Here is a 23,130-nt window from a genome sequence, read left to right as displayed (position 1 = left end):
TACATAGGAACACTAAAAGCTAAAGACAATAAACATTTAAAATGAAAATCTTAATTAAGAACAACTAAAGGTGTTATTATGCAATTTTAGCCTATAAAAGCATCAACGCATTAAAGAAATAACTCTTGAAATTTAAATATAATTGTTTATGTTTATAATAAGTAGGTGTCCGTATTGTGTTAATGATACGTGAAAAGTAAATTAAAATAAAAGTTTTATATGAATAATTGGATTACATCTAAATTCTTGTATTATATTATATAAGTTTAATATATCATTTGGTACCTAAGTTTGATGCTTTTTTCTAATGTGTTAGTGTTATTTTTTGTACAATTTGATACATGTATTTGACAATAGTGACATATTTTGGTACTTAAATATCTGACGATAGGTTTTAAGTTTGATTTGATGAAAAGTTAATTACTAATATTATTAGGTTTGAATTTTTCATGATTTTGTTAATAAAATAAAATAAATTTAGTGTTGATTGTGAATTTGTTTAATTTTGTATTTAAATTGCTAATATTATTAGCTAATTTTGACTTTTCATCAAATCAACTCCAAAATTCAAATTGAACACTAAAGGCTAACATTTTGCCTACCAAAATGTATAAATTGTCAAATACAGATATCATATTGCATTAATAAATAAAGTAGGTACTATATTAGAAAAAAGTATTGAGTTTAGGTACCAATTTATGTATTAAACCTATTATATATTAAATTAAAATTTATATGTAATTTTAGTATTATTTTTTCCCTTCATGTCTACTTGGATTTTGGCCCGTATTAGTATCAAACGGCAGGAAATCATAATTTTCACAATTTAAGACCCTTTATTGTATTGTCGGTTTAATTTTAATTTTTGTCCTATGGAAAACATTAATTTAATGATGAAAAAACAGATTTTTTTGGGGTTGATTTTTAGCTTTTTAACACGTGACGTTATTAAATTCTTAGGACTGGAATTTTTGTCATTATGTTATAACTGAAATATTAAAAATATGTAAAAAAAATTCTGTTCTTAATTGAATAATCAATAAATTTTATTTTAAATAAATAGGTAACGGCAAGAAATTTGATGTTTTTTTTCTTTTAGTTTAAATTTTGTAAATGAAAAAATAATGTTCATAGAGCTTGTCTTTCAATTAAGTTATGACTCAAATGTCGTACTATTTGTAAATTTAGAAATTAGTTTCTGTATTTTTATTAAGAATTTAGTACTACTTTTCAGATTTTTAAATTTAAGTTTAATTGTTAACATTATTCAAATTATTTTGTTATATTCAGGTTTATTACAATATCATTTTTCTAGTTTAACAGCAACCGTTAAATACAATAACTATCAAGTAAGTATTTCTTTTTTTTTTTAAATATCACGTCAACAAATTTAATATAAAATGGTTAACAATGTTAGCAATTAAATTTAAATTTTAAAATCTAAGAAATAGAAGACTAATTAAGATAAAAAAATTAAGTCAGTAAAGAAAAACGTAATCAATATATAAAATATAATAATTAATTAAATAACTGACATATTAAGTGAAAATATATTAAGGTTTTTAAAATATTATTTGGGGTGTAACCAAATAAAAACTAGTAACATATAAGCCTAACATGTTCAAAATTTTCATGATTTATAATTGAAAACATTGAACTCATAATTGTATAACAGTAGAAGAATAATTATTTAGATAAATTTAACTTATGAAAGACTTTTGATGATATTAAAGTTCATTTCAAATAATAATAAAACTGAAAAAGTATTTTTTAAATTTAAAATGATAAAATTTAATTAATTAAAATAGTGGAGGTGAAATTAATTTGGTTATCAAAATATATCAAACTGAGATTGAGGATCAAGAAAATAGATGGGAATTAATTAATTAAAAATAAAATAATATGATTTTCAATTTATGTAAAAGAATATAAATGTATTAATTTATAATAAAAGTAATTGATTCTTTGTATACTTTTTAGCTTTTTGGATAAGATTTTCTTTCCAATTAGGATTTTCAATGTAATTACTAATTTAGGGTTTCACAAGGATTTTGTCCCCCAATGACACACGGTTTGCTTAACAAAAAAATCGTCCCCGACTGTCACCATAATAATAGCACCAACCAATAGAATGCGAATCGATGACGCAAATAAACGAATAATATAACGCCACGTGGAATAACAGTGAACTAAAAGGGGTTTGATTAGGTGAGAAGAAGCGAAAATCGAGAAAGCCCTCGTGGTGCTATTTGAATCACTGGATTTGGATTTTCAAAAACTCTCTCCTCTTTTGCTCTCTTTTCCCTAATTCCCCAAATCTCTGTTTTCTCTCTCTCTTGGCGGCCGACGCGGCGGCGGCTGTGGCTGAGGTTTGAGGCTGAGAGTGTAACTGGTGTTGTTCCCTTTTGCCCTCTCTTTTATCCCTCTCTCTCTCTCTTTTGTCTTCTAAAACCCCCATACATCTGAGATTTTGGGATTTATTAGGGTTTAGAGATTTTTAAGTGTTGTTAATGGCGCCTACAGTTGCTCCTCCTGCAGATCGTATCCTTAATTATTCGTTTATGTTCCTTTTTGCTGCTATGAATTTTTTTTTGGTTTCGGTTTCTTTTAGATCTGTACTTTGTTTGCACTTTTCGATTTGAATTTGTTGATTTCACGATTCATATTCTTTTGAATTTATGAGATAGATGCTGTTTTGCTTCATTTATATGGTTCTTGATCTTCTTTTGCTTGGTTGTTTCTGGTAATTTATCTTTTATGTTGTTATTCGATTTGATATGATTGAATTTGTTGTTTAACTTGTTCTTTGTTGCTCTTTCCAATCTTTAAGAATATTTGTGGCGATTTCTGAGTTGTGAACGTTATAGATTCGGAATTTTTTTCTAAGTTGCCAAGGTTTGTATTCTTTTACTCCTTTTAGAAACAGCAGAGCTGTTGCAGAAATTGACTATAGATTCACAGGCAAAGCCCTTCGATATTCCTGAGCCTACTAAGAAGGTAATCTCCTTTTACTACTTCTATTTTAATTATGGATAAAACTATTGTATTTGATGTGGACGATTCAATCATGGAAGAAAGTATGCCGATCTATGTTCGTTCTGTTGCAAGAATTTCAATGGATATCTAAATGCCTGATTTATTTTTCTGTGCAGCCTTCTGTTTATCAGTATGGTTCTGTTGATTCAGGCAACACTGGGAATACCCAAATTCCGACGTTTGACAGATCCACAACACCTTTGCTACAGGATTTTATGGATCCGAATATGTGCTATATTCCTAGTGGTTATCCATCTGCGTATTACTATGGAGGTAGTAAACGAGCAGTTCCTTTGTTTCTGCATCTTTTATGCTGAATTAATCAGGGCTAGAATTGGATTCATGTATGTATAATTTATATTGCAGGCTTTGATGGCACCGGTAATGAGTGGGATGAATATTCACAATATTTAAATCCAGATGGAGTTGACATGACTTCAGTAAGTCCTTTTCATGTTCTCCTTGTACTCAAAGTTACTATTAACTGCTAAATCTTTCATGAATTTTATTGAATCTCCATGTACTACGTTTTCAGGGGGTTTACGGGGACAATGGATCTCTTATGTATCATCATGGTTACAGCTATGCACCATATGGACCGTATTCACCTGCAGCTTCCCCAGTTCCGACTCTGGGGAATGATGGTCAATTGTATGGTCCACAACACTACCAGTATCCTCCCTTCTTCCAGCCGATGACTCTAACCAGTGGTCCGTTCACGCCAAACCCTGCTGCTCCATCCCATGGTGAGCTTCTGACCTCTGCTGCTGCTGATCAGAAGCCCTTACCTGTTGAAACACCGAACTCAAATTCCAATGGAGTTGCCAATGGTGGCAGTGTGAAGGGGAATAATGGTCCAGGCGCAATAAAACCATCATACCCCAGCTCATTTAATACCAATAATTCTTATGGAAGGGGACCTCCACCTGGAAGTGTCCCAACCTCCGGATATCAGGATCCAAGATATGGTTTTGATGGGTTTCGATCTCCTATCCCATGGCTTGATGGCTCTATGTTTTCAGATGGGCAGCACAGGCCCGTCTCAAGCCCTGCAATGAACTCTTTGGTTTCAAAAGCAAATGGTTTTCCATCTTCAAGGAATCAAAACTTCAGATCTAATTCTAATTACATGGTATGCATGATTTGGCTTTTCTAAGAATTTCCTTTGTATTGTTATGTTATGCGATCTTCTTAGTTCTCTTGGTGTTATATTCTTTTGAATTTTTGCTTCTAATCATCATACTTTTGAATTTAAAGGGACTGCACCACCCTGGGCCAATGTCCGGCATGGGCACAACTCATGGTTATGTCAATAGAATGTACCCAAACAAACCATATGGCCAGTATGGGACCACATTCAGATCTGGAATGGGCTTTGGATCTAATGGTTATGATTTGCGAACAAATGAAAGGGGTTGGTTGGCAGACAACAAGTACAGACCAAGGGGACGGGGCAATGGTTATTTTGGTTCAGGCAATGATATCATGGACGGTTTTAATGAATTGAACAGGGGACCTAGGGCTAAGGGGCCTAAGAACCAAAAGGGTGCAACACCTATCACAGCATCTACTAAGGGGCAAAATATTCCCTCAGATGGAACCAAGGATGAGGAAAAGGCATATGTTGTTCCAGACCGTGAACAGTATAACCTAGAAGAATTCCTTGTGGATTATGACGATGCCAAGTTCTTTGTTATTAAATCATACAGCGAGGATGATGTTCATAAAAGCATCAAGTACAATGTTTGGGCGAGCACACCAAATGGTAACAAAAAGCTTGATGCAGCTTACCAGGAAGCCCAGCAGAAATCTGGTCACTGCCCTATATTTCTTTTCTTCTCGGTTGGTCTCTTATTGCATCTTGTCTATTGGGTAAATTTATTCTTAGTTTTTGCTCTGCTTAATTCCTTTGAACTTCTTATAGGTCAATACAAGTGGGCAATTTGTCGGCATTGCCGAGATGGTAGGGGCGGTTGATTTTCAAAAGAATGTGGAGTTCTGGCAACAAGACAAATGGACTGGCTGTTTCCCAGTAAGATGGCTCATTATTAAGGATGTACCTAATAATTCCTTGAAGCACATTACCCTAGAGAACAATGAGAATAAGCCCGTCACAAATAGCAGGGATACGCAAGAGGTATTCTTCGTTTCTTAAGTAGAGTTTTTCCCTTTCTACTTACTGCGTATTCCGAGGGTAATCTCTGTTTGGTTTGCGCAGATCAAGCTTGATCAAGGGCTTAAGTTGCTCAAAATCTTCAAGGAGCATTCCAGCAAAACTTGCATTTTAGACGATTTCGAATTTTACGAGATTCGCCAGAAAGCAATTCAGGAGAAAAAGGCTAAACATCAGTTGCAAAAGCAGGCAAGATATGAATCTTCTTACAAATTACACCTGATAAATTCATGTTTGTTCATCCATAAAAATAATCCGTTTTGCACGCATCGATTCTCAAAATTGCAGGTATGGGAAGAAAAGCCTGGAGATGAAAAGAAAGATATAGCAACAACAAATGGTGATTTGATCAAAGAAATCAATCCAATTCCTCACTCGAACGGCCTTCTTTCAGAAGATGGTTCAGGATACCCAAAACAGTGAAGAACTTTTTGTCAAACGGTTGCTAACATTTTCTATGAATCCCCTTGGGGATGTGTTTGTGGTCTTGTAAAATATAATGAATGCTTGGTGGTTTTTTACTGGCTTTAGAATTTTATTATAGATTTTACGGTACCATGGGACCATCTTCAAGGGGATATAAAGTGAATAATCCAAGGCGGGGTTGGGGGGGGGGGGGTTGCAGGCAAGCGTTGTAGGGTTTTCTAAGAATCCATAAGTCATTTTATGATGGATATGTTTTTCTTCTTACCGTTTTTCTTCTTAGGGAGGATGGGTTTTAGGTTTTTTTTATTTATTTCAAGTGGTGGTTTCTTTATTATTATTATTATTATTATTATATATGCATGTTGATTTCTCAAAAAAGAAAAATAAAAAATTTGGATTACAGACTTGGTGCAAATACCGATCTTCTTTCTACGTCTTTTCATATGTTTTTTTTTGACGTAATTTTCAATAATACATTACTAGCTTCATACGTGGAATGCTAAATCTAAGGGAATCTAAGTTAACACAACGTATTTGAAAATTATAATAAATTTAATTTTTTCAAGAAAGGTAGGAGGTGGTCCATTTTTACATTAGTGTAAAAATTTTAAAAGCTAGATCCAATACGAAATATTGTATTAAAGGATACAACTGGTGTTACCGATTTAATCTGAATTATTAAAATTCGCAATAATTCAATGTTAAAAACTAATGTATTAATTTTGTGTTAAAAATTAAAACTGACTATCAACAATTCAAAAACCCACCAGCAAAATAATCAGATCTTTAGATCAAAAAAGAAAAAAAATAAATTGGCAAATAAAAAACCACTAAACCAAAACTTAAATGAATGATCTTTCACAGAAGAAACGGCAACGTTTTGACTGCAGTTTAAAGTCACGGCCAAAGCTCTCGTCATTGAAAACTGACGCACTTCAAAACAGAGATTCCTTCTACGTAACTCAATGGATCTTCTATTCTAGCCAGGCGGAGCCAAATCCTTCTCAAATAGAATTTTGCATCCTTCTTTTAGGATTTATAAAATTTTACATTAATAATAATTTACTCTCGTAATATAATAAAATTAATTTTAAAAAATTGACTACTAAAATTATAAGAAGACACTTTGAAGAAATTAATTAATTTCAACACAAAAATAAGCTTAATTTTTATTAAAAATTAGTAAACCAACGAATTCATTAAAACCCAAGTACTTAATTTTAAAAATCCAGAAAACGATCATAAACAATACAGATTTGATAAAATTAATTGAAAAAGAAACCTCTGAAATCTTGGTGGAAATAATCAGATAGTGGTTTAAACTTTAAACCACCATCAAGAGTAGCAAATATTTTTTCTCAATAAAAGATATAAAAATAAAATAAAACGAGGAAAAAATCTAAGAGTCAGAAGTAGCTGGTAATGTTCTCATAGAAAAAAAAATAAAAAATAAAAAAATTGCATCTACCTTGTCACCGATAAACCCTAAGAGGAAAGCTGCGATCAATCTCCAGAAATTTGTTTTTTCTTTTCTTTAATTGAGTTTAAATAAAAAAATTTATCAAAAACCAAAAAAAAAAAAAAAAGGAGTACCTGTTCTAGCCACCGAGCCAGCCACAAGAGATATAAACCTTAGAAACAAGCACTAATTTATAGACGAAAACCCTAATATTCATCTTTTTATTTGGGCTTGGATAACTGCTAAAATTTTTATCTTATCTTTATTTATTTATTTCAGTTTTGAATTTTTTTTTGTCTTTAAATTAGGTAATTACTGTATTACTATTGAATTATGGGTATGTTTTTTGTTTTAATCACCTAATTAAAAATATTACAATTCAGTGGGTATTTTACAAAATAATACAAAAAATAAAAATATTAAAATAATATAATTTTTTTATTTATTAAAATAATACAAAAAAACAGTTAAAAAAATAAACTTGAAAGAATAGCCTACCAGCGGCACCTGGCATAGGCAGCACCAATTGTTTATATTTTGGCCATTTATTCGTATTTTTTTCGAATTTTATTACTTTTAAAAAATATTTTATTTTTTTATTTTACATTATTTTAGTACATTATGTTTGAAATGTATTAATTTAGGCTTTTTTTATTGAAAGTAATAAAATTTGGGAAAAAATATGAACAAATGGCTGAAATAAGAGTTTTTTTAAAAATTTATTTAAAAAACACACTAAATGAATACATTTCAAACATAATGTATTAAAATAATGTAAAATAATAAAATTAGAAAATAATATATTTTTAAAGTAATAAACTCTTGGGAAAAAATACGAACAAAGAGCGAAATAAGATTTTTTTAAAATTTATTTAAAAAAAGTAAATTAATACATTTCAAATATAATGTACTAAAATAATGTAAAATAATAAAATATAAAAATAATATATTTTTATTAAAAGTAATAAAATTTGGGAAAAAATACGAACAAAGGGTCAAAATACGAACAATTAGTGCTGCCTGTGGCAGGCCCTTCTTTCAGGTTTTTTTAACTGTTTTTTTTTTGTATTATTTTGGTAAATAAAAAAAATTATATTATTTTAGTATTTTTTTGTATTATTTTTGTAAAAGAACCCAATTCAGCACTAAAAGTTTCGAAATTATTTTTAGCCACTGATTAATGGCGCTTTTCTAGTAGTATAATAACAACTTTAATACTCATTTTTATTTTTATATTTTATATTTTAAAATTCATTTAACTTACATTAGCTTAAAATTTAAGTCCTCAACGATGGATTTCTAAAATATTTATTTAGATTTATTTAAGAGACTTTAAATTCATTTAAATTATAATAGCTTTAAAAATATAACTAATTATTGAAAATTCTTTTAATTTACTTTAGATTTATTTTAAAAATAAAATTGTTTAAAAATATTTACTTAGATTTATTTGAGAAACTTTAAATTCATTTAATTTAAAAATAAATTATTTTAAAAATTCTTTCATAACTTTAATTTTAATTTTGTATCAACTTATATAACTATTTATGTTGTAAAAACTTATATAACTGTTTTATTTTTAAATTAGGTATTAAAAGGTTAATCATGTAAAATTGGTATAAAACGTTTACTTCATGTTGGTTTTATATATATATATATATTAAAATGAGGTAACACAGTTTGAATTAGATGCTTATGGATTGAGCTGAATTCAAGTTGAATCTAAGTATTATATTAATATACTTTATACTTGCTCAAATTCGGCTCGACCAAAAATATAAATCTAAAATTTTGCCCAAGCTCACCCATAGTTACAAAAGACTAACTCAAGCCCAATTAAGGCCCACTCACATTATTTAAAAAAAAATTATTTTAATAGATTTTTTAATGTGTTATAAATTATATAATATAAAGTATTATAAACTTAAAAACAAATTGAGTCCGACCGAGCTCGGGCCTTGAATGTTCAAGCCTGACCCATATTTTAAACAAGCCTAATTTTTTTTGCCCAATCCCTTCCAAATTTCGGGTGAGCTTCAAGCCTAGGTAGGTAGCCCGACCCATGAACATGTCTAATTTGAATTTGTGCCAAACAGGTGTATAATAAGAATTTTAACCAACGCACCATACAAATAAAATAATTTAATACAATTTCTATATATAGTTAGATTAGGAGAATTATTTTAAAAAATAAAAATAAACAGTAAACAAACTTAATACAACCTCCATCAACACAACAAAAGCTTCAGTCTCACCAACAATAGAACATTATGGCACGTTGACAATTGATTCTGTTACAACTTAAGCACTACATATCTAGAGTGATTGCAAGAACTTAACGCCAATAAGAAAATCAGTCCCGAATGGTCCAAAATGACGAGCAAAAATTGACAAAAGAACCAATCATTCACCAACTTAGATATGACGTTGACAGAAACTCTCTAAAATCACTTGCAAAAATAATACTAAAAAAAAATGCTATGAGAGCATATAAAGTTTTTTAAAAGTGAAGACTTATTAAATAATAGAAAACAAATAAAAAAACATATAAAAGTAACATGGGTCCAAATTGACTCATGAGATCATTATTATTTTGAAATAATCTCAAAACAGAAACAAATAAAAAAGTTGACGAAGAGTCAACCACTTTCCAAGATAAACTTTTGGTGGCTAGTGGAGTTTCAACAACAATAGGCATCATCATCAATCTATCATAACGTTGCTAGAAAATGTGTCTATATAATAATAAACATGTAATTGTTTTCTATTTATTTGTACGATGAATAAATAAATAAAGTTAATTTCACATTTCATTATTATGTTTTTTTATATTTTTTGTCTTTTATATTTCGCATGCATAGCGAAATTGTGAGAAACAAATATTAGCTTATGGATTGTCTAAGTTCAAACTGAAGATAAGTGCCATTATAAGAACGTTTACATTGCGAGAAAGACAACTTACTTCAGTAGATAATCTAAAGGAGTCTATAATACAGTAAAAGAATCAAAGTGAGCATTTGATTTAAATATTGAGAAGGATTACTATGTCGTTTATAATTCCAATTGGGAAGATGACTAGTATTGGCCATTGAAGCAGTTGACTCCACGAGTAGATACATAGATATATTCATTGGTAGAATGATATATATTGGACTGAATCCAAGATGAATTAATTCTAAATTCGTTTGTGAATTAATTTACTTGAGACGTTCATGGTGTGATTTACCTAAATCCTGAGTTAGTCACTGACTACACATATGCAACTCATATCAATTGATAGAAGTGAAGGCTTATGCTTTAAAGATGTCGAGCCTATAGTTGGCTTTAAAAAAATTGTAGATATTACAATTAGATTTAAAACTATGTTTTCTCTAAATTTATTTTCAGCTGTGTTTTACTAATTTGATTTCTCCAACACAAGTACCACATACCAACGCCAGCTGAAGATGGAGACGGAGGAGAACCAGAACCCTTTTCAACTTGGAAGTGGGAAATCTCCTGGCTTTTAACCCTTTTCATAACTTTCCTTCCCTCCCCACTTCCAGGCTTGCCCCTTTTGTTCCTTCATAATAATAATAATTATTTTTGTAATAATTTGATTTTTGAGATCTTCTGTTATATGGGGTATTTTTTTTTTTTGGAATGATGAGAAATTTTTTGGGGGCAAAGGTGATTTGGAGCTCTAAAATAAATCGAATAGCTATGCACTATGATACTTATTTCCTTCAAACTTGGTTAAGCATGAGCTGCAGATTTTTATTTTGCTCATTTGATCTGTAAAAGATGTGGAATTTTGATTGCCGCTTTATATGTTTAGGTATGAACTAGTTAAGGTATGTTTACAAGAGGGTACCAAGTTAGTTCAAGTAGTTGCTGATAGTCTCTTTAATTTACCTTCATCCCAAGATGTAGATGGGCCCCTTGTTAAGCTGCCTCCTCCAACTACAAAGCTTCCAAGGGAGAAGCCTGTAAGCCTGGCCTTTTACTTAATTCTCTTGAAAATTGAATTTTATATTAGTGTATATGAGCAATGTTTTATTTGGTTGATAAGCTGCCATGAGAACTGAAATGCTTTATTTGCTTGTGTTTTCAGCTTCCAAAGCCTAAACCTCCTACAAAATGGGAGGAGTTTGCTAAAAAGAAAGGTAATTCGTTTCACCTATCCTACTTGCATGGTTCTTTTAGAGTGCAAACTCATTTTCCATTGTTTTGGAATATCTCGTAGGTATAAAGAAACGTAAAAAGGACAAAGTTGCATGGGATGAACAGACTGGTACATGGAAACGTCGCTTTGGTTATGATAGTGTCAATGATGATAAAGACATACCCATCTTTGAGGCCAAGATGACTGATGGGGAGTATCGAATATGGACTTTTTAATTACTACAAACACAACATATCATGTAATAGGTAGACCTTTACTTCATAAGTTTACAAGCATCTAACAGAACATATTGGACATGTTTGATTGTGTTGACCACGATTGTTGTTTTTTCTAGAGCCAGGAGAGGATCCTTTTGCTAAAAGACAAGATGATAAAAAGAAACGGGTTGAGAAGCAAGAGAAGAATCGCCTCCAGAACTTGAAACAAGCTGCAAAACTTGGTGCTTAATTTGCCAAGGTTTTACCCTTCCTTTGAATATATGTAGAACTATTCCAACCTGCAATTCCCATTCTTTGATGGCATTCCCTTGTACCCTAATATTTATGTCATTTTAGTAGTTTAAAGGTTAGCCTATGATTTTGCAGATCATGCTTATGGGTGTCGATGGTTGCTGGATCTCTTTTCTATAAGCATCATTTTCGTCCAAACTTCCTAGTTCTTCGTGAGGATGTTTGGACGCTTTAATAAGCTTGCATTAAATAAAATAGATCTTTGGTTGAGTCTTCCGATTGTTGCCAGACTCAATTGCTATCATTTTATATCAGTTTAAGAATTTGGCTATGTGTTATGTTTTTGTTAAGTTGATTTAACTAAGTAGTTTGCTGCAGCCATGTTCAGCTTGCTGCTACGGCTCTGTCCATAACAGGAACCTAGGCTCCACCTAAGAAAGTAACTAAAGATGAATTGGGGAATGTAGCTGGGATGGCTGCTACATCTACAGCCAGTGGTGGGAGATTCGATAGGAAATTGCCAGAAGAAAAGCCTGCTAAAAAGCAAGGAAAGCATCGCAAGGTTTGAACTCTTGGGCCTCTTGACCTGTGTTTCAATGTAAATATTTCTCATTAACTACATTATCATGCTCTCTTCTTTTGTTCAGTTCTTACCAGTTGTTGAAGGGTCAGGGATAGGCTCGAGGGAGAAGGAGCAAACTGAGAATGTTCTAAACAAGCTAATCTCTGAGAATGTATAGTGTGAAAAAAGAGAAGAAAGCTAGAAATAGAAAGAATCAAGAAGGGAAATCATCATCAACCTCAAACAAGTTGAAACCCAAAAAGCAACTTCATAAGAAGGGTGCAAAGAAAGGACCCGGATCTTGTTTTGACGATTTTATCAGAATTTTTTATTATATTAATTTTTACTCTACTTTTTCTCCCTAAGTTCATTCTCGATAGAACCTCATTTCATATAAAGCATTTCGTTGGATTCTTTTCGATTTTCTTATCAATCACAAGAAATGAACGACAACAAAAAAAAAAAAAAGGAAAAATCAATGAAAGAAAACAGAAGAGAAAAAGCAAACAACATATGTCGTGATAGAATAATACCATGTGTTTAACTTCATGACAATAATATCAATCATGATATACAAACACTAACTAATTATATTATACCAACTATATATAAATTGAAAACAAGTTAAAAATCATTTATAAAAATAAAATTATTTTACTAATAATAAGACTTTTATTAATAAAATTTTATAATATCTATAATATATATTATTCTTAATATATATAATATATATTTATAAAATTTTAAAATATATATTAAGTTTATTTGCAAAACTTTTATATTAGTTTATTTTATTTATACTAGCTTAAAAATTAAATTATTTTATAATTTTATTTTATTTTTAAATTAATTTATACTTGATAGTATGATTAAAATATCAATTTATATAATTATTTTATTTTTAAATTATTTATTTAAAAATTATTTATTAAGAGATTGATATAAGACATTTAGATATATTTTATTTATCATTTTAAATTTTAGAAAATATATTATATTAATTTTATATAACTAATTTATTTTATTTTATTTTTAAGTAATATATTTAACCACTTAAATAATATTAAGCACTAATATATATAAGTGAAAAAGAACACTTAATTTTAAGAAACCCAAACTACGAAACAGACCTCAGATATTTCTTCCCCGCCAGCCATGGATAATATATATCATTAACATGTTTCAGCAGTTAAGCCTTCCAGTTAGAAACCCCACGAAACTACCTTGAAATCCTTAGCCTTCTTCAAAATTTTAATCCAAATACCCTTTGTTAAATTACCCAATCCTTTGGTTTTTTTTTTTTTTTTCCTTTTATTTCTTCATCTAATCAATGACTCTATTTCATCCAACAACAACAACGAAAACAACCTTCTTGGATTCATTTCAAACCTCTCTCTCCAGGTTCCATGGCCTCCCTCTCCCTTTTTTCAGGTACAGTTCTTCTCATTTCCCTCTCAAAACCCTAAATTTTTGTGCTAGTAAACATGCCATAACTTCAAACGCACAAATTCACCCAAACCCAGAAAGCAAAACCAAAGCTTTTCCCACCTTTTCAAGTAATTGGTTAGATAATTGGAACAAAACCCACAAAAGAAATGGGCCTAAACCGCCGAAAACAGTGTTCAATTATAGGAAAGATGGAAATTTATGGAGCTTGTCTTATTCAAAGAGTGATAACAATGGGAGCGGCAGCAGCAGTACAATGGAGAAAATAGTGGAGAAATTGAAGAAATTTGGGTACATTGGAGAGGAAAATGAGCAGAAAGAAGAACAACCAAGGAAAGTGATTGAAAGAGGGTCTATAGAGGATATGTTTTATGTGGAAGAAGGAATGTTACCAAATACTAGAGGTGGGTTTTCAAAGGAGTCACCTTTGGGGATGGAAACTGAATTTGGAAGTGATGGGGAAATAATGTTTCCATGGGAAAAGAGGAAGGAAGAACAGGAAGAAGGGAAGTGGACAGCAAGAGGAGATAACAAGGCTTCATTGGCTGAATTAACTCTGCCTGAGTCTGAACTTAGGAGGTTAAGGAACTTGACATTTCGGACAAAGAGTAAAATGAGAATTAAGGGTGCTGGTGTTACTCAAGAAGTGGTTGATACAATTCATGAGAAGTGGAAGACTATGGAGATTGTGAGGTTAAAGGTTGAGGGGGCACCTGCTCTTAATATGAAAAGGATGCATGAAATATTGGAGGTTTGCTTCTAATCCACTTTCATTATTTCTGTTGTACTTTTTTTTTCTTTTTTGTAAAAGTTGTAGGAAATATGAGATTAAGTATATATTTTGAGTCCTCACCAACAATTGAATCTTAATGGACCTCTTTGAGAATATGTATGTACATCTTTGAATGCTATGTTTACTCCATGCTTATTCTGGTTGGGGAATTATATGATCTCATGTTGATTGTTGTGCAAAAATAAAGTATAAATAATAGTGTAATTTTAGGTGACAATAGCTTGTAAGAATGTTATCATTCATCTTTCTGAACCAGTATAAAAAGTTAGTTTTCTATTGTTTTCTAATTTGGCTTTTTTGTTCTCATTTGTACAGAGAAAAACTGGAGGATTGGTAATTTGGAGGTCCGGGACTTCCATTTCTTTATATAGAGGGGTGAGTTATGAGGTTCCTTCAGTGCACCTGAACAAACAAATATATAAGAGAAATGAGATGTCTACATATTCATCACCCCTGGTGTCTGATAAAACTGAGGATCCATCCGGCTTGGTGCCTCATAAAGATGTGGCTCCACCTCAAAGTAACTCTGAAACTGCTACTGAGGAGCATAAAAATACAGAGCCATTGCCAGAAATAAAGTATGAGGATGAAGTAGACAAGCTGTTAGAGGGCCTAGGTCCCAGGTATGCAGATTGGCCAGGATGTGACCCGTTACCAGTTGATGCTGATTTGCTTCCTGGAATAGTTCCCGGATATCAGCCTCCGTTTAGAGTACTTCCTTATGGAGTAAGATCTTCTCTTGGGGTAAAGGAAGCAACGTCTTTGAGGAGACTTGCCAGAGTTCTTCCTCCACATTTTGCTATAGGTATGCTACATTTATTGGGTCACTGCGTGTGATCTAAATATAGGTCTTTTGAATGTCTAATGAAGTATACATCTCACAGGTAGAAGTAGGCAACTCCAAGGTCTGGCGGTGGCCATGACTAAATTGTGGGAAAAAAGTTCTATTGCAAAGATTGCACTTAAACGAGGAGTACAACTGACTACTAGTGAGAGAATGGCTGAAGATCTCAAGGTAATTAAACTTCATTTGCTAAAGCATTTCCCTATCCTATTTCTTTGTGGTTTGTCTATGTCCCCTGAGCATTGAACATTTTAGGGAAAGCATCTTTGCTTTTTGTATATTTATTGGAATATGTGCTTAATCATGCCCAAAATAATGATACATGAGTTTATTTTGTTTTCTTTTCAAGCACGCAGCATGTGTTGAAGCCATTCTGCCTAATGGGGATATGTTAGTGGACCTTGTCTAGCTATCCTGTGAACTTGCCTTCTGTTGTTAGGAGTCTGGTTTTTGAAGTCCTTCCATTGGAGCCATGAGGAATAAAATCAGTTTTAAATATGAAATAAGCATGACAATTCAAATTGTACTTTACAACTTTATCGAACTTCCTAATTTCTTCTGTTTTGGCTATCATTATTTGATATAAGAATATATAAGTGATACACTTGCCTGAGGCTGAATAAGTAATACAGTATTTGTTTAAATATTTTGAGAAGAAAACAAATCCTGGTATTAATCCATGGTGATATGGACATTTACTGGCATTTATATCAGTTTTCATAAATATGTTTTGTTCAACTATTTGGATTCTGATAATACCAGATTGAACAGTTGATAATGCACTTCTTTTGATTGGCTTCAGAAATTGACAGGGGGCATTCTTCTCTCTAGAAACAAAGACTTCTTGGTCTTCTACAGGGGAAAGAACTTTTTGTCTGCAGATGTTGCTGAAGCATTATTGGAAAGGGAAAGATTGGCCAAGTCCCTGCAAGATGTGGAGGAGCAGGCACGGTTAAGAGCGTCAGCTTTGTTTGCACAAAGCACTGAAGTAGCTGAGCAATCAGGAGCTGCAGGTACCCTCGGAGAAACTTTGGATGCAGATGCTAGATGGGGAAAGAGGTTGGATGATCATCATAAGGAAAAAGTGTTGAAGGAAGCAGAAATCTTGAGGCATGCGAACCTAGTCAGGAAACTTGAAAAGAACCTGGCTTTTGTGAGTTCCTTGAATCTTCAGTCACTATGTTTTGGTGCATTTTTTCTTAGATTTATACTCTTGAGTACTACCATTACTTGTAATTTGTATATTTAAATGGTAAATAGGTTTGAATGAAGAATATTTGCCTTTCAGGCTGAGCGAAAGCTATTGAAAGCTGAACGAGCTTTATCTAAGGTTGAGGATTATTTAAAACCAGCTGACCGGCAGGCAGATCCAGAAAGTATAACTGATGAGGAAAGGTTTATGTTTCGCAAGCTCGGGTTAAGGATGAAAGCTTTCTTACTTCTTGGTATCTCTCATTCAGCTACATTTATCACTGTTTCATAGTCTTCCTGTTTAGAATTTAAGATTCTTATGGGAATTGAATTTTTTGCTTCAGGTAGACGTGGAGTTTTCGATGGTACTATAGAAAACATGCACTTGCACTGGAAATACAGGGAATTGGTAAAGATCATCATGAAGGCTAAAAATTTTGATCAGGTAAAAAAGGTTGCAATAGCACTCGAAGCTGAAAGTGGTGGAGTTTTGGTTTCAGTTGATAAAATCTCCAAAGGATATGCCATAATTGTTTACCGAGGAAAGGATTATGAGCGACCTTCTACAATAAGGCCAAAGAATCTTTTAACGAAGAGGAGGGCTTTGGCACGTTCAATTGAGCTTCAAAGACGCGAGGTACCATGTTCCTTACGCTTTTGATATTCCACCTTTACCTTCTAAATTTGCAGACACCTGTAAAAGGGACTCATTCTGTCAACAGGCTCTTGTAAAGCATATTTCAGCTCTGCAGGCTAAAGTGGAGAAACTAAGATCTGAAATAGTATGTTTTCTTATGTAGCATATTAGCTTTTTCTCTTCTTTGGTTCAGTAGTGTGACCATGAATACATATGCATTAACCTTGCATGCGCTTTGATAGGATCAAATGCACAGTATGGATGCCCGAGGAGACGAGGAATTCTACGACAGATTAGATTCTTCCTATCCTAGTGATGATGATGATGACACCGAGGTCTTTAATTTTTTTTTTTTCTCTCTCTCTGCCTTCTTCTGCTGCTGTATATTGATGTAAGATAGTCGATCTAATGCTTTGTTTTTCTTACAAAAAAAATATTCTGCGGTTTACAGGAGGAAGGAGATGAGGCATATCTTGGGACATATGACGGTGAAAATGATGGAGAAGAAGAAAATGATGATCTTCATTTAGAAACAAATTTCCCTTTCCATAACCAACACCAGGAGTCTTGAATGGAATCCGCTGTTCCCTAAGAGACAAACCGGTGAAGCAGTGAAAACAGGTGTCAAAGAGCAACAATCAAGAATGTAATATGGTTAAAAGTAAAGTGAGTTTTGGGGTTATATTTTTATGTAATCTATTTAAGGGTAAAGTTGTCGTGGTAATTATTACAATTTTTTTTAAATAAATAATTACACCTACCCACCGAAGCAACCCATTGGTCAAGCATATCGGTGTCATAAATTATATGAAACGGCTCCCCACTAAATCTACAAACAATCACCACCAGTTTGAAAAAACGAGTAGCATCTCTCTCCCCATCCTCACCGACGATGGCATCTCAACGATTATCGTGCTCTTGCTAATCTAGCCGCCTCAGAGTCCCAAAGATGAACCATTTCTCTAGCGTCAAAAAACCCACCTCAGTCCCGAACTTGCATGGCCTTCTGATCCCTCCTACCGCTACTTCCACCTACCTCAGAGCTTCCTCTGCCCAAACACGAGGCTCGTCGAACCTCCTTCCCTCCTTTGCTAGTGTGTGCGCCATATGATTCCCTTGGTGGGGTACAAACCTAAACTCTATTGACTGAAAATTATTAGCCCTTATCCTAACTTACTTTATCAAGACGTTAATGGTCGACTTATCTTTCTTAGGGGCCCTTAGGGTACGTTTGGTTCACTGTAATGGAATAGGGTTCTAATTGAATAGAGCTGTAATCAGTAATTCAATTGTTTGGTTGAATGAAATAGAATAGAGCTGTAATAAAATTCTTATGTTTGGTTAAATGGAATAGATGTTGTAATAGTATAAGTAAAAAAAGTTTAAATGATCGAAGTACTCTCAACAAAATTTAATTATATTTTAATATAATATACAACTCACATTATTATTTTTAAAGTGCAATGCATATCTAATGTGCTAGAATATTATTAGCGAAACAAATAATTTAATTATCCTCTGAACTAAAAAGTAAAAGATTAGAAGTAATAAATAATTTGAGAATTATATTTTATATCCAAACATAATTTCGTACATTAACAAAAAGTGACATGATGTCATCAACTTATACGTCATAATCTATATGTTAAATTTTACAGCATCAAAAAGTTACATAGGATGCTGGCTAGTAAAGATAAGTGATACTTCAAAAGTTGGATTGCGTCCCTTATGTCATGATCGTGCAACTCGAGCAACATTTCTTCTTCTATCTCGGTGTTCCTGAAAAATACAATCGAGAAAACGATAATAGAGAGTGAGAGCGAATGAAAGAACCAACAAGGTTCTTCTGCAAACATGGTCGAAGAACAAGAAGCTAACCGAGTTTCAAAACTCTTGTAATTGGATTCTTCATCTGCTTGGTGAGCCTTTTCTTGAAAAGTTTGTCCATGCCACACCAAAATCCTTTATTAGAGCCATTTAACTTATATATTAGCACCCAATTACCTAACACTGAATGCCTATCGAAACTCATATTTTTAAGTTTAAATTAAAAAACAAACCTCCTACAGCTAGATATGCATTGCTAACAAAGTTGAACACCTAACACCAAAGCTTAGCATTGGAAAAACTTCCTTTCACTCAGTTTACTACTCTTTATCCACTTTATCCGTAAGTTCCTAGGAAAAATAGGCTAATTTAACTTGTATCTCGATCCTTTTGGAAGCAAAGAGTATCTATGAAACATGCATATATGTTACCTGTTCGAGAATTTTGTTTGCTTGATCTTGATCCCCCTTAAACAAAGCATCAACAACCTGACAAAGAACATATAGAAGTTAAGAATATAAAAGGGATTGATATCGTATAAACAACATCGGACATTTGAGAAAAGTGGCATTGTGCAGATACAAAGGACTGACATTTTGAAAACTCAAGACTTGTAGCTTTATAATATTCCTTCATTGTAGCCCTATATTCCTTCACGAATCTTCGAAGAAACTGGAAACTGTCTTATTCTTCTTCTTCATCTTCATATGCAAGTGAACATCGAAACAAGGTAAACTAAAATTCACATATAAAGTAAACATCGACCGGTCAAGAAGCTTCTCCATGCTCTTATAAGACAAGAGAGAGGAAAGGAATATCCGTCAGTTCTAACAAGTTCAAACATACCATAGTAAATGGAGAAATGTCATTCACAACCGTTAAGAAAACCTTCAGGATTATCATATTTCGCAATGTAAACCACCATTAAAAGGCTAATGAACAAAAATAAAATAACAATAGAAACTTAATTTGCCCAAATAATGCACGATAAATTGCACTAACAAAGCTTAGTAATTGCATATCTGTTTAATACGAACTTTTAAGATCCTCTAAAACGAGGACATTGTTCATAGTTCCATACCTTTTGCATGTTGTATCCACATCTATCTGCATATTGAAAAATAAAACTTGATTAGCAGTTAAACAAATGTAATATTGACTTAAAATTCAATTAACAATGATATATGATTTCGTATGAAGGTTTACTGAGAACTTGAATCGCATCCCTTTCCAATCGAAATTCCTCTCCTAGCATCTTGAAAAGAAAATCTTCCATATCCTTGTACATAGTCCTCGTTCCGACTACTGGATTCGAATTCTTCCTTGAATCACATCCCTTTCCAATCGAAATTTCTTAATAACAGTCAACGCATCCCCCTCAACAATTACTTCCCGAAAACCTAACTTCTCTGCCAAAACTACGGCACTAAGACACGCCCTTGCCTCTTCCGCCGTTGAGTTTGTGTTATGAACGACCCACCAATGCAGCAGCAGACTACTGGAATAACCAATACACAGGCTCCTAGAGGAAGCACTCGGCCCAGAATGGCTCCCAAATGGCTGAAAGATTTTGTCAAGTGACACCTCAGCTGGTTGCACGTGGAAGGGAATAACGGCTCACACTTCCCTCATGCAGCTACCTTTTTTTAAGGAAGAAAAATACCAGATTTCAGCAATATGTTTCTGCTCTCTTCTCATCCCTAAGTCTGTAACTTTCTTCTCTCATCTCCTATTTCCTGCAAATTTTCCTTGTAATCGTTCAAATTCTATCAAATACCAGTCTATTATTTCTTCCATAATTACTGTTCTATTGGTCTTCTATTTCTTATATGGTGAAAACACAACAGTTTGCCACACATACGGGTGAGTCCCCGCTGCCATCAATAACGACTCCTTATTCCTGACTGCTATACCAACTATTGTCTTCTTTGTTATCTGGTTATAAGCAACATCGAAATTTACTTTCATTAAATCCCCTGTTGGCAGTTCCCAAATGATGTTATATGTCTATTGCAATTGTGGCAATACATGTTCCAAACTATTTACCTCTTGCATGTAAGATTTTACAAACGTAACTAGCACATTCACATCCTAATTAATTACTTCATGATAGGCTCATTTTCGATTAAACCATAAAGCCCAAAACGTGACAACACACCAATCTGGCACATCAGTGTATCATCAAAATATAACCAAAGTAATATAAGCATCAACGCTATCATATTATATTGGCACTTAGTGCATCATTGGAACATAATCAAAGTATCAACTCGTACCCAATCTAATCCTATGTCATGTCAACTATATCCGACTCTTTTCGAACAATTAGAGTAACCAATGTTCCATTTATACATCATCTACATGTTCACATCTCAAAATTTCGTACCATTATCATATACCATACTCAAAACAATTAAATTATCGACATTCATTACCATCAAATATAATTCAATTCATAATACTTTCTCACTTATATTTAACCACTTACATAATATTAAAGTGTAACCCTACTCCTTTTCATGATCTAAAGAAAATTGGTTTATAACTAACAAATATTTAATCAGCTCCTTTATAAATTGTGACTTTCACAGCAGCTTCACTTCACCCAACTTTGTTGTCCCTAAATCATTATCTTTCACAAAAGGGTAGTGCTCAACCAACAATAGTTAATTAAACTCTTTGATCTGAATATTTTTAATATTTTTAATATTTTTAATATTATCTTTCACATGTTCTCTCTCGATAATGTAAAGGTTAAAAGTTAAAATTTTAATTTACATGCATTTAAGTGTATCTATTTATAGCCCACAAGAAATCATAAGTGGTGAAAATCTCATAATTTTGAATTAGTAATGAAAATAATGATATTATCATTGCTTACAATTATATAACAATTTAAATAAAATTAAGATATTTGAGGCACAGTCAAAATTAAAGATGTCAATGGCACAAGTTTCATAGGGCCTTGCCCCACTTTGCACCCAATTGGCGAAAATGGTTACAAGTTTCGAAGGTAATAGGGCAAGGATGGAAACAAAAATTAAACCTACCGTGGGTGATAGGACAAGCATAACTATGACCTTATACCCGTCACATTCCCACCCACTCTGCATAATATAATAAACATATTTATAAAATAAGCATTTATAAAATTTTAATTTAATAATTATCTTAATATTATTTTATTAATTTAATAATATTTAATTTTTACACTTATGTTGCATTTGAAGACATTTATAATTTATTTAAAATATTATTTGCATATAGATATTATGTAAGAATTTTATTTTATTTTCTCCCAAAACAATTTTTTTAAACAGTGACAATTAAAATAATATCATAATGGGAGTCTAAAAATTAAAATTTTAAGCTTTTTAATTAAAATATGATTTATATTTATTTAACTGTTACTTAAAAATATATTATATAAAGTGAACCACAAATAGACCTGCTCATGAGTCAGGCTACCTGGCCCAGCTCAATGCCCAACCAAAATGTAAGAGAATCTAAACAAAATAAACATTTTAAAATCTCTGATAAGACATTTTAAGCTCAACCTAAATTCACTAAAGCAATTTAGTTTTTAATATAATTTTATTACTATTTTACTATTATATTATCATTTTGTTGATATTATTTAAATATTCTATAAAATTTATTTTATTATTAATTTTATTATTATTTTAAAGATATTTATTAATTTTATTATTATTTTAAAAATATTTACTTGTTAAGTTATATATTTTTAAAATTTATTTTCAATTTTTGAAAAATATTTATTTTAATGTATTATATATTTTTAAATTTATACAAAATTAATATAGACAGACCAAATCAAATCCAAATTTTAATATTTTAATATTTTTATCCAAACAAAATTTTAAAACCTATTTTTCAAGCCAAACTCAACCAAGACTTAAAGCAATTTACTTTTTAATATAATTTTATTGTTATTTTTCTCTATTTTATTACTATTTTACTATTATATTATCATTTTGTTGATATTATTTAAATATTCTATAAAATTTATTTTATTATTAATTTTATTTTTATTTTAAAAACATTTATTAATTTTATTATTATTTTAAAAATATTTACTTATTAAGTTATATATATTTTAAA

The 23,130-nt window shown here is 31.7% G+C and overlaps 2 protein-coding genes, 2 long non-coding RNA genes and 1 pseudogene across 5 annotated transcripts; 3 read left to right on the top strand and 2 right to left on the bottom strand.

The window, feature by feature from the left end:
* The first annotated feature begins 2,236 nt into the window (after positions 1–2,236).
* Positions 2,237–6,050, top strand: LOC105790132 (YTH domain-containing protein ECT4). Its single transcript, XM_012617565.2, has 9 exons — positions 2,237–2,541; positions 2,921–2,997; positions 3,153–3,309; positions 3,403–3,476; positions 3,572–4,168; positions 4,294–4,878; positions 4,961–5,173; positions 5,255–5,398; positions 5,498–6,050. The coding sequence occupies exons 1-9, from the start codon at positions 2,511–2,513 to the stop codon at positions 5,630–5,632; spliced, it is 2,013 nt and encodes a 670-aa protein (XP_012473019.1). The 5' UTR covers positions 2,237–2,510; the 3' UTR covers positions 5,633–6,050.
* Positions 6,051–6,334: 284 nt separating this feature from the next.
* On the bottom strand, positions 6,335–7,330 carry LOC128042877 (uncharacterized). The gene is made up of 2 exons (XR_008198380.1): positions 7,229–7,330; positions 6,335–6,635 (listed from the first exon to the last, which is right to left on the bottom strand). It is a non-coding gene; the product is annotated as an uncharacterized LOC128042877 (long non-coding RNA).
* Positions 7,331–11,862: 4,532 nt separating this feature from the next.
* LOC105790130 (ribosome biogenesis regulatory protein homolog) lies at positions 11,863–12,635 on the top strand (annotated as a pseudogene).
* A 740-nt stretch (positions 12,636–13,375) lies between these two features.
* LOC105790126 (CRM-domain containing factor CFM3A, chloroplastic/mitochondrial) lies at positions 13,376–17,969 on the top strand. The gene is made up of 9 exons (XM_012617551.2): positions 13,376–14,467; positions 14,825–15,314; positions 15,394–15,524; positions 16,156–16,506; positions 16,642–16,798; positions 16,889–17,181; positions 17,267–17,326; positions 17,424–17,516; positions 17,633–17,969. The coding sequence occupies exons 1-9, from the start codon at positions 13,601–13,603 to the stop codon at positions 17,750–17,752; spliced, it is 2,562 nt and encodes an 853-aa protein (XP_012473005.1). The 5' UTR covers positions 13,376–13,600; the 3' UTR covers positions 17,753–17,969.
* Positions 17,970–18,726: 757 nt separating this feature from the next.
* Positions 18,727–20,919, bottom strand: LOC105790128 (uncharacterized). 2 transcript variants are annotated; one of them, XR_008198881.1, is made up of 5 exons: positions 20,215–20,919; positions 19,602–20,115; positions 19,440–19,496; positions 19,060–19,143; positions 18,727–18,960 (listed from the first exon to the last, which is right to left on the bottom strand). It is a non-coding gene; the product is annotated as an uncharacterized LOC105790128 (long non-coding RNA). The 2 variants fall into 2 exon arrangements; XR_001132411.2 differs by having other exon boundaries at positions 19,602–20,919.
* Between the last annotated feature and the right edge of the window lie 2,211 nt (positions 20,920–23,130).

Source organism: Gossypium raimondii, chromosome 8 (genome assembly GCF_025698545.1).
Source record: "Gossypium raimondii isolate GPD5lz chromosome 8, ASM2569854v1, whole genome shotgun sequence".
NCBI lineage: Eukaryota > Viridiplantae > Streptophyta > Magnoliopsida > Malvales > Malvaceae > Gossypium > Gossypium raimondii.
This window is presented reverse-complemented; position numbering and strand designations above follow the sequence as displayed.